General features: G+C 41.9%; 1 protein-coding gene across 1 annotated transcript; it reads left to right on the top strand.

The window, feature by feature from the left end:
• The first annotated feature begins 3,107 nt into the window (after positions 1-3,107).
• LOC127776066 (ent-kaurene oxidase-like 5) lies at positions 3,108-12,888 on the top strand. Its single transcript, XM_052302388.1, has 7 exons — positions 3,108-3,279; positions 6,355-6,515; positions 10,932-11,090; positions 11,193-11,333; positions 11,538-11,792; positions 11,924-12,091; positions 12,215-12,888. Exons 1-7 carry the CDS (start codon positions 3,162-3,164, stop codon positions 12,722-12,724), a joined length of 1,512 nt encoding a protein of 503 aa, XP_052158348.1. The 5' UTR covers positions 3,108-3,161; the 3' UTR covers positions 12,725-12,888.
• The last annotated feature ends 669 nt before the right edge of the window (positions 12,889-13,557 follow it).

Raw genomic sequence — 13,557 nt, 5'->3', positions numbered from 1 at the left:
CAGAATAAACAATGAACATTTCTACAACCTTCTTCTTATTGTGCAGATCAAACATGACTAGCAACTCTTGGTCTGAGTTAACCTCTGGAAAAGTTTTGAGGACATCATAGTGCTGGACATGTGCAACCTCCAAGTACCTTGGGGGATACTTGTCAACAACTGATTGACCAAAATCCATGAAGCATGTCCTGTCCGAATCAACAATCATCTCAAAATTCCAACATTTAATATCCTTTCTCATCTTTCTGTGATTGCCAATCAGATTTATCTTTAGCAAAAAATTAGAGTCTGATAACCTATAACATCAAGAGCGACATGCATAAGAGCTACATCTAATCCTACTGCCATTGAGTGCTACAAAATTTTCAAGAAACTTACTCAGTTGTTGAGTTCGTCGCCATGCCGGGCTGTCTGGCCACACCATCCTGGGGGTTGCTGCCCGTGCCTACCTGGGTACTGGCCATCAGCGTGGCCGTGGGCTGGCTGCCCATGCCACCGGGGCTGGCTGACTGCGCCCGCCTAGGACTAGCCGGCCGAGCAGGCCTGGAGCTGGCCACTCGTGCTGGCAGGGTGCTGGCCTCCTGCGACGGCCTGGCCTCCTGTGCCGCCGGTCCATGTCCTCCTGCGGGCCTGAGGGCTGGCCATCCGGGGGCGCCCGCCAGCGCCACTCCCTGCAGGAGCGCGCCTGGGGCAGCCGTGCCACCTGGAGGGATGGCATCCGTGCCGCCTGGGGATTCGTCGTCCTCGCCGCCCGGGGGTCACCATCCACGCTGCCGGCCATAGGGGCGGCAATCTAGGGTTTGCAGCGGCGTGGAGTTGAGGCGCGGGTCAGGGATACGAAGCACGGGGAGAGGGTAGTTTTGTCTTCCTTCCGTGGGGCCATGTTTGTTTTTACAGTGGAGGCTAATGGGAGTAACAGAAGTGCCAGATAGGGAACAAAAAATTTGAGGGTTGTATAGTTAGGGAACTTTTGAAGTTTAGGTACTAGAGAGGGAAGAGCAATTTTTTTTATGCTACATAGGGAATTTTCTCATTTCCGAAGGCCAAGCAAACAAGTCACCGACAAGGCTCCTAATAATTAATCCCACCTAGCTGCTAAGGGCATGTACAAAGGTAGATTCAGATATGAGCTCTACATTATCCATTATCTAAAGACTAGCATCCTACAGACAATATGGTCTCTAATCATTAATGTATTCAAATACTTTTTCTTACTCTTCTTTCCTTCCTTTCACCACCATGCAACAAAATTTACTCTAATAAATGCTAAGAGTCGACCCTGAGCCGTTGTCATGCATAACAACCATACTTCTTTCTCTTTCTTCCATGTCATCAAATTTACTTGTATGACAATAGAGAGAGACCACTAATAAATGCCGTTGTACATGCCCTAGTTGCCTGGGAAGACAGTTAATCGGTGGATTTTACCGCATACAAATCGCTATGCCTCGATGGGTCGAGCGCTTGACACCCGGGCAGCTGCGTGCTGCCCCAGGAGGTAAATCCTCCACTGATCCCTGCTCGTATTATAAGATGTTTGATTTTCTTTCCTAATCAAACTTTCTTAAGTTTCATCAAATTTATAAAAAAATTTAACAGCATACACTAGTGGAGAAATACTTTGTAGTTCCGGTTGGTAACCTCCTGTAGTCCTGGTTTTTTAACCGGGACTACGAATTTGGGACTAAAGATCGCTATCTTTAGTCCCGGTTCAAATACTCGGGACTAAAAATGTGGTCCCAGTTGTTGTTATCGATCGGGACTTTTTTTTCTTTTCTTTTCATCCGGTTGGTATTTTTCCTTTTTTTTTTCTTTCGCCCAAATCTTCGCGGATCGAACGAATAAAATCAACAAGAAAGCCTAAATCATAGATCGAATAAATAAAATCAACAACAAAGCATCCATATTCTTTTACACTTATTCACATCTACAACATCTTCAGAACAACAACAAAGCATCCATATTCTTTTACACTTATTCACATTACAACATCTTCAGAACAACGAGCATTCATTATAGAGAATAGAGAAAGAAAAAAAAAAGTTCACATCTACAACAACATCTTCAGCATTCATTAGATAGCACAGAGAAGAGAAGAAAAAAAATGTTCGTCCGCTAGCCGCCGCCTCCTGACCGGCGCCGGCCTCCATCCCGCCGTCCCGCCAGAGGGGAAGGGAGGGGAGGTGGGGGAGGAGAGAGGAGGAGATGGGGTGATAGAAGAAGGAAGGGGAGGATGGGAGGAGAGGAGGATAGAAGAAGATAAGATGGAGGATGGCTGGATGGGAGAGGAGGAGATAAGGATGGGAGGATAGAGGCTTTTTTTTTTACCCGTTGTTTAACAACCGGGACCAAAAATAGATCTTTGGTCCCGGTTGGTGTTACTAACTGGGACTAAAGATCACCGTGATCTTTGGTCCCAAAAATAGATCTTTGGTCCCGGTTGGTGTTACTAACTGGGACTAAAGATCACCGTGATCTTTGGTCCCGGTTGGTAATATCAACCGGGACAAAAGTTAGGTTAGGAGGGCCTGACAGCCCATGAAAACATGCAAACCAGGACTAAAAATCATCTTTAGTCTCGGTTGGTGTCACATAGTCCCGTTGGGCTTATAAACCGGAACTAAAAAAATTTTTTGTCCCGGTTTTTATTGGAACCGGGACTATTGTGGAATTTGGTCGACCGACCAAAGATGATTTCTCCGGTAGTGATAGAAAATATAAATTGGTTTTAATAAATTGAACATTAAATATATTTTGATAATATGTTTCTTTTTAATATTACTATAATTTTTTTATAAATTTGGTCAATTTAAATAAGTTTGACTGGTAAAATACTAGCTAGTCAAACAACTACATGCATCGTGCATGGATATTACTTCCCGACGACAACTATTGTAAAAGTCTGATCTTAAGTTCAAACCACGTGAGCTGACCGCATGATCAACGCATTATGCGGATACCTTAATTAAGTTCCCAAGTCAATCAAATTGAGGGTACAAGACGAAATTGGTTCCCCCACACACTTGCTCCTTCTTCCACTTCCATCCTGCCCTATATATATAATATATATATATATATACTTAGTACTGTACGTACTAAACCGGGGATTGATCAGGAGAGTGCAGTGCAAACTCGCAGTGAACCTGTGTGATCGATCGACCATGGAGTCGCTGCTCGCAGCCGGTGCGGGAGGGATCGGCGTGGCTGCGGCGGCCGCCGTCGTGGCGGCGACCCTCGCCGTGGTGCCGCCCAAGGACCGCGGCAACAACCCGCCTCCAGGTAACCGGCCCGTTTCGTCGATCGTTCGATCATTCAGATCAATTGCCGTGTTTTGCCATCCGCTTCCCTGTGGATATCTACCTACTCCCTCCGTTATAAAATATAGAGATTTTTAGAGTTTGATGGTATTAAGAAAGTAGGTTGAATTAAATGGGAGAAAGTTGTGGTTGGTTGAGAAGTGTAAGTAGGTGAGAAAATTAAATGGTGGAGAGATGCGATTGGTTGAAAAGATAATGTTAGTGGAGAAATTGTTATATATTGGGACAAACCTTTAAGAGTTAAAAGTTATTATATTTTAGGACGGAGGGAGTATATATCTAGCTCCGTTGAATTGTTGGAGATGGCATGTAGCCGATGACCATAGTTAGCCATGAAAAATATTAGCTAGCCATGAAAATGGAGGGATAGTTTCGGTTTGCTATAGAGAAAAACGAATACTGATATAGTTCAAAACGGATAATTATTGAATAGTTAGAAACATTTTTTTTCCTCGGATGTGAATACGAATATTGTATAGAATTTTAGACGGATAAGATATTCAGTGAACAGTGATATTCGCATATTCGCTCAAGATATAAAACATACACCATTTCTCTCTAACTCACCTTCAATATACCTCTTTAGATTTTAATTGTAGCACATCTCATGACACAAGTCTACACAACTAATATTATTTAAATTTTAAAATATTTTTATAAAATATGCTATATTTTATATATTATAATATCAGTTATATATGTATTTTTACCAATGCTGTTATTCATGCATGTCGAACTTAATTAGCAATATTTAATCTATGATCAACCTTGTTATAAAAAATAACTAATTATGTGTGATGGTGTTTGTTTCTATTAAAAATAGTTTAGGTGGTTTTTGTGTTCCCAGAAATATTTGTTTCGTATTCGTGTCTGATTATATTTGATCCTTATTTGCATTAGAGATAATTTTGTTTTTCTTTCATATCCAACCTATTCGGTTTTGTATATGGTAAAAAAATAAAAAAAATGGTATGAGCATTTTCTGTTCATATCCACTCTATTTTTATCCCAAAATTTAGTTGTCAGTCGAAATATCTAGAGTTTTCTCTATTTTTTATAATAATATAATTGTTTCTAGCCTATGATTTAAAGAAGAAATAACCCAATTATTATAGAGGTCGTATTCTCTCTTTTTCATAATAATAAAATTATTTCTAGCATATGATTTAAAGAAGAAATTACCCAATTATTATGGAGGTCGTAGGACGAATGACTGTGTATTAACCACATAGAACAGCATTTGAACTTTAACAGCAATCACTAGTCACTACTCCCTCCGTCCGACTGACTAATCTTTTCTGTGACTTTAAATTTCTCAAATACTACGTTGTTTCAAGCAACAAAATCACAATTATATGAAAATAAATTCAAATGCAAATTCAATGATATTTTTTTTCAAATAAGACTTAATTTATAATAAAATATTATTGGTCAAATATTTAGAGAGTTGAATCTAAACACAACACGAGATTAACTAAAATTGACAATAAATAAATAAAAGAGTTCAAATAGAAATATAATTTAGGAATAACTAAAACCTGGAGTTAAAAAATAAGAACTACAGTAAACCTGTAACACAATACGATATTAATTATATTCAAAACAAAAAATATAATAAATTAGATTGCAATACTAATTCCAAATAAAATTTAAAAAAATCATGAAAATTTGGAATAAAACATAATATAAATAAGACAACATACCAAGAGGAATCCATAGAGATTAATGATGATTCGAAATAGAAACTTTTTATCTATTATTTACGATAATCTTGAAAGAAGATACCATGGTTGCTTTGGAGACCAGAGTTTACAACGTTTGACAAAATCTACACCGTTAGATCGTGGTGGACCCATATTATAATGTATTATAATGGTTGAGATATAGTTGAATCTATGAACAAATTTGACTAGTTATCTGCTTTCCAATTTGAATACAAGGCATAGTACTAAACTATCTATATATACCATCTAGTCTAGAATAGAAAATTCGTTTGCTATCCACGTAAGACAAAGACAAAAGTATATATGTCTGTGTTGGTAAAGTTAGAGTAGAAATAAATTTTGAATAGAAGAAACGCTGGTTGCACAGGAAAGTGACCAGGTCTGCATCTTGCTCAATCTGGTATCAAATAAGGTGCTGTTTGAATCTCTTGAAGATGAAGATAAAAATTAAGTGTTTCACATAAAACGAGGTGGTAATCACATGTGATTAATTAAGTTTTAATTATTACAAACTTGACAATTGGATTAATCTAATATTTTAGAACAACTTTCATATATAAAGTTTTCACACATAACACAGTTTAGCAGTTTGAAAAGCGTGACACTTTAATCCAAAATTTTATCCACGTTTTTTATTGGATTCGAACGGACCTAGTCTGCATCTTGCTCAATCATCCTTGAATGGAGACTAGATTGTAGGAAGTGAGAATCAAATAAGAGAAACTTCGGTAGTGTGTGATTGTGTAAATAGATAGAAATGCACATTATCAACTAGGAAATAGTTACAGAAATGTGCGGGGCTACCCTAACGAACTATAAATGGAGGTGTGGTTGGTGGTAGCTACTAGCTTGGACTTTTGTAGACTAGAATTCGGAACAGAGACAATTTTTTAGTATGCAGACTATTAACAAATTGTAGAAAACTTCTATCAATCCACAAACTTTGTCCAAATTCGCTCTTCAATTTGTTTTCTTCTGGTTAATTATGCATTGATTGCCATATATTAATTTTGATGTATATCCATTTCCTTTATTAAGAGCAAAAAAAAATCGTAAGAACTTTCTTTCAGTTATGATTTCAGGTAACATTGTTTTAAAATTATTAACGTGCAAAATGAAAGTCAAACTTATGTCTATTTTGATAACCCGCCAGTACCTGTATGTTGATAGTGCGAATCACCAATAAATGTTAAATTACTTGCTTAAATATTTAGTGTTTTCATTTATGCAGAGATATTGTGAAGCAAACTCATTTCAAATTTCAGTCCACTACAAGGGCGTTAGTACTCATATGATTGTTTATTCTAATGCAGCTGTTCCTGGTTTACCCGTTATTGGAAATATGCATCAATTGAAAGAAAAGAAGCCTCATCATACCTTTACAAAATGGTCTAAAACTTATGGGCCAATCTACACTATAAAGACCGGAGCTTCTTCAGTAGTTGTGCTCAATTCAACGGAAGTAGCCAAGGAGGTAACTTGCAAGTTGTTCTTTTTCCAGCTTTTTTTTTTTAATTTCCTGTTAATGTGTGCACGCGACCGAAGAGGAAGACGAGCCGTTGTGGTCGAGGAGGGAGCAGTCGCACCAAGCGCTTCTCAAAAATCTTATTGCCGCCTTCTCCCGGTGCAGGACGTCGAAGGTGAAGGTTCCGAAGACCTGCTCTCCCCATCTCCAACTGCACGCCGACGAGCGGGATGGAGTAGACTACGAGAGACGGCGCAGTATAGAGGAAGAGGCAAACCCTAAATTGATTTCACGTATTATGCGTGGAGGCGGCGGCTCAACCAATATAGAGATATCAGGATGCCTGCACGATCTCCACTCCGCGTAACCGAAACTGGATAAGTCGCGCGTAACTTATCCGGACTCCACACGGTTTCACACATCGTATTATTCGGAGTGTTTTAAAAAACAAATCTGAATTTCCCACAGCAAAACAAAACTGCAAAAGGAGACTGCATCTGCGCAAGGGTGAGGAACAATTTTGGCAGACCATTCGACGCGTACGTTGTGCACACGCACGCCGCTAGGCCAGGCCAGACGAGCAAGCGTGCGCATGTGTTCCCCCCTCTTTTCTCCACCTCACATGCCTCGAGTAGCTAGGAGAGCATTCTCCCTATCTCCCTCTCCTAGAATAGGCAAGGTGGTACTAAACTCTCCATCCATGCCATTTCATGAGGTGGGCTTTTATGATTTTCTAAAGAATTAATCTTTGAATGGACTAAGGCTCATCTATTAATTCCAACAATCCCCCACCAAATACCAAAATCCCACTGAGATTTGTCTTTTTCCAATGTTTTGTTTATATACTATTAAGGTTGAACATCCACCTAGAACTCCAAGCTACACATACTCACAACTTGAACAATGGACTATGCCTTGGATTGCAAGTTTTGTGCAAGCAAGTTTCACTTAGAGTTTTATCTGGTACTAGACCGTTAGTAGGCTACCCAGTGGACTATGCCTTGCAGCTCACGAGACTACATGCATCTTCACTTAGAGAGGGTTTAGATTGGTACTCTCCTCCAGTTAACTAATGGCTTGCTCTTCCCAGATCTAATTCACGGGATCTTCGATCACATAGACTGGGTTACTGCAATAGTATAACTCACATGGGTCTCAAACCCACCTCCTTCGATGCATTGTCTATCACATTTTATGACAGTCCCTTCGTGAAGGGATCTGCCAAGTTTCTAGCTGTTTGAATGTAATCCAATGTTATAATCCCGGAGTTTTTCAATTTCCTGACAGACTTCAATCGTCTTTTCACATGTCTAGATGATTTCATGTTATCCTTAGAACTGTTCACTTTGACAATCACCGTTTGATTGTCACAGTCCATAAGAATACCCAGCACCGGTTTTTCAACCACATGCAGATCCATCAAAAGATTACGTAGCCATTCTATCTCAATAGTAGCAGAATGGTTGTGTCAAAATGGTCTGTTTGCAAGCCATTCAGCTTTGCTTCCATAGTTGACCTCGTCAAAATGGTCTGTTTACAGGACCTCCATGAAATAGCACCATCATATAGTGTGAAAACATATCCACTAGTGGCTTTGATCTCATCCACATTAGAGATCCAATTAAAATCACTATATCCCTCTAGTACCACAGGATACCCAGTATAGTGAAGCCCCAATTTCATAGTATCTTTTAGATAGCGCATCACTTGCTCAAGCGCACGCCAATGATCATCTCCCAGGTTAGAGGTAAACCGGCTCAACTTGCTCACATCAAAGGAGATGTCAGGCCTAGTTGCACTAGCTAGGTACATAAGTGTGCCAATGATTTGGGAGTATTCCAATTGATTCCTAGCAATTATCTTGTTCTTGTCAAACAACAAGCTAAAATCATAAGGTGTTGGAGAAGGCTTACTATCAATGTAGCCAAAGCGATTCAGGATCTTCTCCATATAATGGGACTGCAAGAATGTAATCCCATCCTCACCAATAATTATCTTAATGTTTAGAATAACATCAGCTACTCCCAAATCCTTCATATCGAACTTTGATACAACAATGATTTAACCTCATTTATCACCTCAAGGTTTGTCCCAAATAATAGTATGTCATCAACATACAAGCACAAAATAACTCCCTCACCCCCACCATAGCGATATCATACACATTTATCTGCCTTATTGACTGTGAAGCCTGCAGAAGTCAATGTTCTATCAAATTTATCATGCAATTGCTTAGGAGCTTGTTTCAGTCCATACAAAAATTTCAATAATTTGCACATCTTGCCTTCTTGACCTTCAACTACAAACCCATCAGGTTGATCCATATAAAGCTCCTCATCCAGCTCTCCATTAAGAAAAGTTGTCTTAACGTCCATTTGATGAACGAAAAGACCATGTGAGGCTGCTAGGGAAAGTATCACATGAATTGTCATTAATCTAGCAATAGGTGAGTAAGTGTCACTACCACAGAAAACATTAGTAGTGCCGGTTGGGAAACCCTGTTAGGTGTCGGTTTTCCCAACCGGCACAATGGAAGCGGCACAGATGTCAGAGCCGGCACCAATCACTTTTTGAAAACCGACACCTTTCATAGGTTTGTAAGCCAAAAAAATTGGCTCGATGCACCGGCTTGAATCGAGCCGATGCATCGAGCTGAGCTCATCTACCACAGAAATCCCAAATCAATCCCAATCCCCAATCAAACAACATCACAGAACAACAAACATGAAAAACATAACTAAAAATCTTTCACTAACATTGAATCTTTCACAAAAATCATTCCCAAACAACATACAAGATGGCTCAATGCGGCAGCTTCAATCTTTCACTAACAACAAAAATCAGGAAAAATCAAAGGAGGGCGCCACCACTGCTGGTCACCACTGCCGCCGCCGGGCCACCACCACCTCCTGCTGCCGGACCACCGCCGCATGCACCCCCTCCAGATCCGACGGAGGGAGGGCGCCACCACTGCCGGTCACCACCGCCGCCGTCGGGCCACCACCACCTCCTGCCACCGGACCGCCGCCGCATGTCCCCCCTCCAGATCCGACGGAGGGAGGGCGCCGCCGCCTCTCATCCCGCCGTTGGGCCGTGCCACCTCCCCTCCGCCACCGGATCTAGCGAACGGGAGGGCGCCGCGCCCGGCCGGCTGCCCCTCCCGCCCCCGCCGAGCCACAGCCGCCTCCATGCCACCGGATCTGACGGAGGCGAGGCCTGGCCCGCCGCCTCCACGCCGTCCACCACCGCCGCCGCCGCACCTCCTGTCCACGCCCCTCCCGCCGCCGCACAGAGAGAGAGAGAGGAGAAGAAGGATGGAGAGAAGGGAAGTGGAGAGAGGGAGAGAAGAAGCTGAGAAGAACTGGACGGATGTGGCTCGAGGGCTCGACGCCTCGTCCTTATCTCCCGTGGGTGTGGGCCCCACCGTTGGAAAAATATCTACCCACCTGGCTCGGCTCGATTCTGTGGGTGTCGGATCTTTTTTTTAGAAAAGGCAACTATAATATATTATAGGTGTCGGTTTTTAATTAACCGGCACCTATAATATATTAAAGGTGCCGGTTTTTCTATAAAAACCGACACCTATAGAATAGGTGTCGGTTCTTATTTAGAACGGGCACCTATAATTGCTTAAAGGTGTTGGTTTTTAGCGATCTCAAGCTGGGGGAAGTGGAAAAAGGCATATAGGTGCCGGTTTTAGTACTTACAGCACCTATAGTGGCGACACCTATTTGATGTTTTGTAGTAGTGTGTCAAAGAAATATTTGTCTTCTTTCTGAGTATAGCCCTTAGCGACAAGCCTTGTACTTTTCAATAGTACTATCAGGCCTACATATATGCAGAACGGAGGTGCTTTTAGTTTGAGGTGTGTGTGTGTAGATTCCATGGTTTTTGACAATTTGAGGTGCGATCATATCCAGTTTCTTATAGTTCAGGGTTGATTTTTGGATTCTTGCAGAAGTTTGGGATTCTAAACTGGATTTTCTTTTTCTTAATAAAATGGCAATATAATATTTCCAATTTATCTTGATACAGAAAAAAGGAAAATCCTAACATGAACTATAGAGCTGATATTATATTATTTCTCTGTCTCTTCTAACATGGGGGTAAAACTGTAAACGTTTTGGTCCATGCAATTGTGCTATGATGCTGGCTTCTAGTTCATGATGTGGGTGCTATGATGTTTGATGTTTCTCTTCCTTCTTGTCCTTGGCTTCAATACTTTGTTTGGAAAAATGAAGGCAACCTAAGGGATATCATCCCTCAGACTTTGAACTCTCTGCTTCCTCAATATATCTGAGTCTTCAAAAAAAAATGTTTTACTTCTTTTTCGTGTTCTGGAATAGTTACCTATAACTGATAATCTCATATTGAACTGTAAATAATAAAAACACATATATATATATTCTGTACTACTTTTTGCAGGCGATGATTGAAAAATTCTCATCAATATCAACTAAAAAGCTACCAAAAGCATTGTCTGTGATAAGCCGTAAAAACATGGTTTCCATCAGCGACTATGGTGACTTCTATAAGATGGCGAAGCGTAATATTATGCTCGCAATTTTAGGTTTTAATGCGCAGGTACAAATCTCAACTGTTTTAAATTTGATACTTGTGGTTTCTGGATACAAGTCACACTCAGTTAATTAAGCTCTCACAATGCAATGCTTGCGTAAATTTCAGAAACACTTCTGCGATACAAGAGAAAGGATGGTCAGTAACGTGTTAAGCAGTTTGCATAAATTGGTTGCTGTTGACCCACATTCCCCTCTGAACTTCAGAGAAGTTTACACTACTGAGCTATTCGGATTGTCCTTGATCCAGGTTTGTATAATTGTATTACCCCAATGGTCCGTTTGTTACTTCTAGTACTGGTCATGATTGCTGCGATTTCATAGTTAGTCGAACGTACTGGTCATGATTGTTATGAACTTCTCTTTTTTTTTTTTTGAACGAACATTGTTATGGACTTATAGAATTGTTGCGATTTCAGGTTACTTGTACTGATCATGATTGTTGCAATTTCAGAATTTAGGTGAGGATGTGTGTTCAGTTTATGTGGAAGAGTTTGGGAGGGAGATATCCAAGGAAGAGATCTTCCATGTCCTTGTGCATGAGATATTGTCGTGTGTCGTGGAGCCTGATTGGAGGGACTACTTCCCCTACCTCAGCTGGCTTCCAAACAAGAGCTTCGAAACAATAGTGTCTAGTACAGAATTTAGACGAGATGCTGTGATGAACGCGTTGATCAAGAGGCAGAAGGAAAGGATTGCGCGCGGAGAGGTGACGCGAAACGCACTATACACATGACAAAAATTTTATTCAATTCGTATCCAGAGAAAAAAAAAAAAGGGAAACTTTATTTCTGTCGCGAGATCATCTGAAGAAATGCAGTGTGTTGCATTTGCATGCAGGCAAGGATATCCTATATTGACTTCTTGCTGGAAGCTAAGAACAGTACACAGCTGACAGATCACCAACTGATGCTGCTGCTGGCGGAGTCCATCGCTGCTGCTGTGGATACTGTCCTGGTAACCACTGAATGGGCCATGTATGAGCTTGCCAAGAACCCTGACAAACAGGCAAGAAAAAAGAATGATCTTGTATATATATATTTATATTCTTAATGTCTGTCAGATGCATTAATTAATTAATTTGAGCATTATATTTTGCCAACCAATTAAAACTGGTAAAAATTTGTCCAGGAAAGGCTTTACCGGGAGATTCGAGAGGTGTGCGGCGGCAAGGCGGTGACCGAGGAGGACCTACCAAGGCTGCCGTACCTCGACGCCGTGCTCCACGAGACGCTGCGGCTGCACTCCCCGGTGCCGGTGCTCCCCACGAGGTTCGTCCACGACGACACCACGCTCGCCGGCTACGACGTCCCCGCGGGCACCCAGGTGATGATCAACGTGTTCGGGTGCCACATGGACGAGGAGGCCTGGGAGTCGCCCGGAGAGTGGTCGCCGGAGAGATTCCTCGGCGAGGGGTTCAAGTTGGCCGACAGGTACAAGACGCTGGCGTTCGGCGCCGGGAGGAGGACCTGCGCGGGGAGCCAGCAGGCGGTGAGCATCGCGTGCGTCGCCATCGCGCGCTTCGTGCAGGAGCTCCAGTGGACGCTGAGGGAGGGCGACGGTGATAAGGAGGATACCATGCAGTACACTGCCTTGAAGCTTCACCCGCTGCACGTGCACCTCAAGCCCAGAGGAAGCTAGGATCGATCGATGTGAGCCAGAAGAAGCTAGCGGTTCCATGATGAAGGCTAAATAATGATCATATCATCTCTGTTTTCTTAATATACTAGAAAAAATATCTGTGTATTGCAACGGGTAAAGAGGTTTTCTATTATTAGAAGTTATGCAATAAATTAAAACATCGAAACCGTTATACATTATAATTGAAAAAGTTGATTAAAATCCTTCCTTTGTTTTGGACTGAAAACTCATTATTTTCTTCCTTTTTAGCCCTAACCCAGTCTGCTGCCTCCTACCTCTCCGTTCGACATTCCTCTCTTCGACTCAGCCCACAAGCAGAGCCACAGGCCTACCTAGCATAGCTGGATGCCTCCTCTTGCTGCTAGACCCACGCGCTTCGGTAGCGTCTTCAACCTCTAGAACACAGTCTCGTGCCCGTACGATGCCGGAGCCGATCTTCCTCATCAAACCCGACTAAATCTTTCTCGATCTACCAAAATTGGTGAGGCTTTTGATCCACTCGATCTCATCTTTTCAATTTTCCTCAAAACTCAGGATAAAAACGGCATGGGGAAACTCACCGGTCAGTCATCATTAGTGACCGTTAAACAAATATTAAATCGGGTGAATTAAAGCGGAATTGAAAGAGGAAATTACGAGAGAAATGATGAGGGAGGAGCAGGAAATCGATTTTTTTCAATCAATTGAATGAGAAAACGCACAGGGAGGCACATCGATGTGACGGCGGTGTTAGGGTTCGGCTTGGGCGACGGCTGAAGGCACACGCAGCGGATCAGACGACAGTACAGAGCGGTTGGGTCTTCAGTGAAGCAGGCAGCGGCCCATTAGCAGCA

Source organism: Oryza glaberrima, chromosome 6 (assembly GCF_000147395.1).
Source record: "Oryza glaberrima chromosome 6, OglaRS2, whole genome shotgun sequence".
In the NCBI taxonomy this organism is placed as follows: domain Eukaryota; kingdom Viridiplantae; phylum Streptophyta; class Magnoliopsida; order Poales; family Poaceae; genus Oryza; species Oryza glaberrima.
This window is presented reverse-complemented; position numbering and strand designations above follow the sequence as displayed.

Excerpts from the sequence above, each read along its gene's own strand:
- LOC127776066 (XM_052302388.1), top strand. The coding sequence starts at position 3,162 with ATGGAGTCGCTGCTCGCAGCCGGTGCGGGAGGGATCGGCGTGGCTGCG. Across the intron at positions 3,280-6,354 it reads CGGCAACAACCCGCCTCCAG|CTGTTCCTGGTTTACCCGTT; the intron begins GTAACCGGCCCG and ends ATTCTAATGCAG. Across the intron at positions 11,793-11,923 it reads AAAGGATTGCGCGCGGAGAG|GCAAGGATATCCTATATTGA; the intron begins GTGACGCGAAAC and ends ATTTGCATGCAG.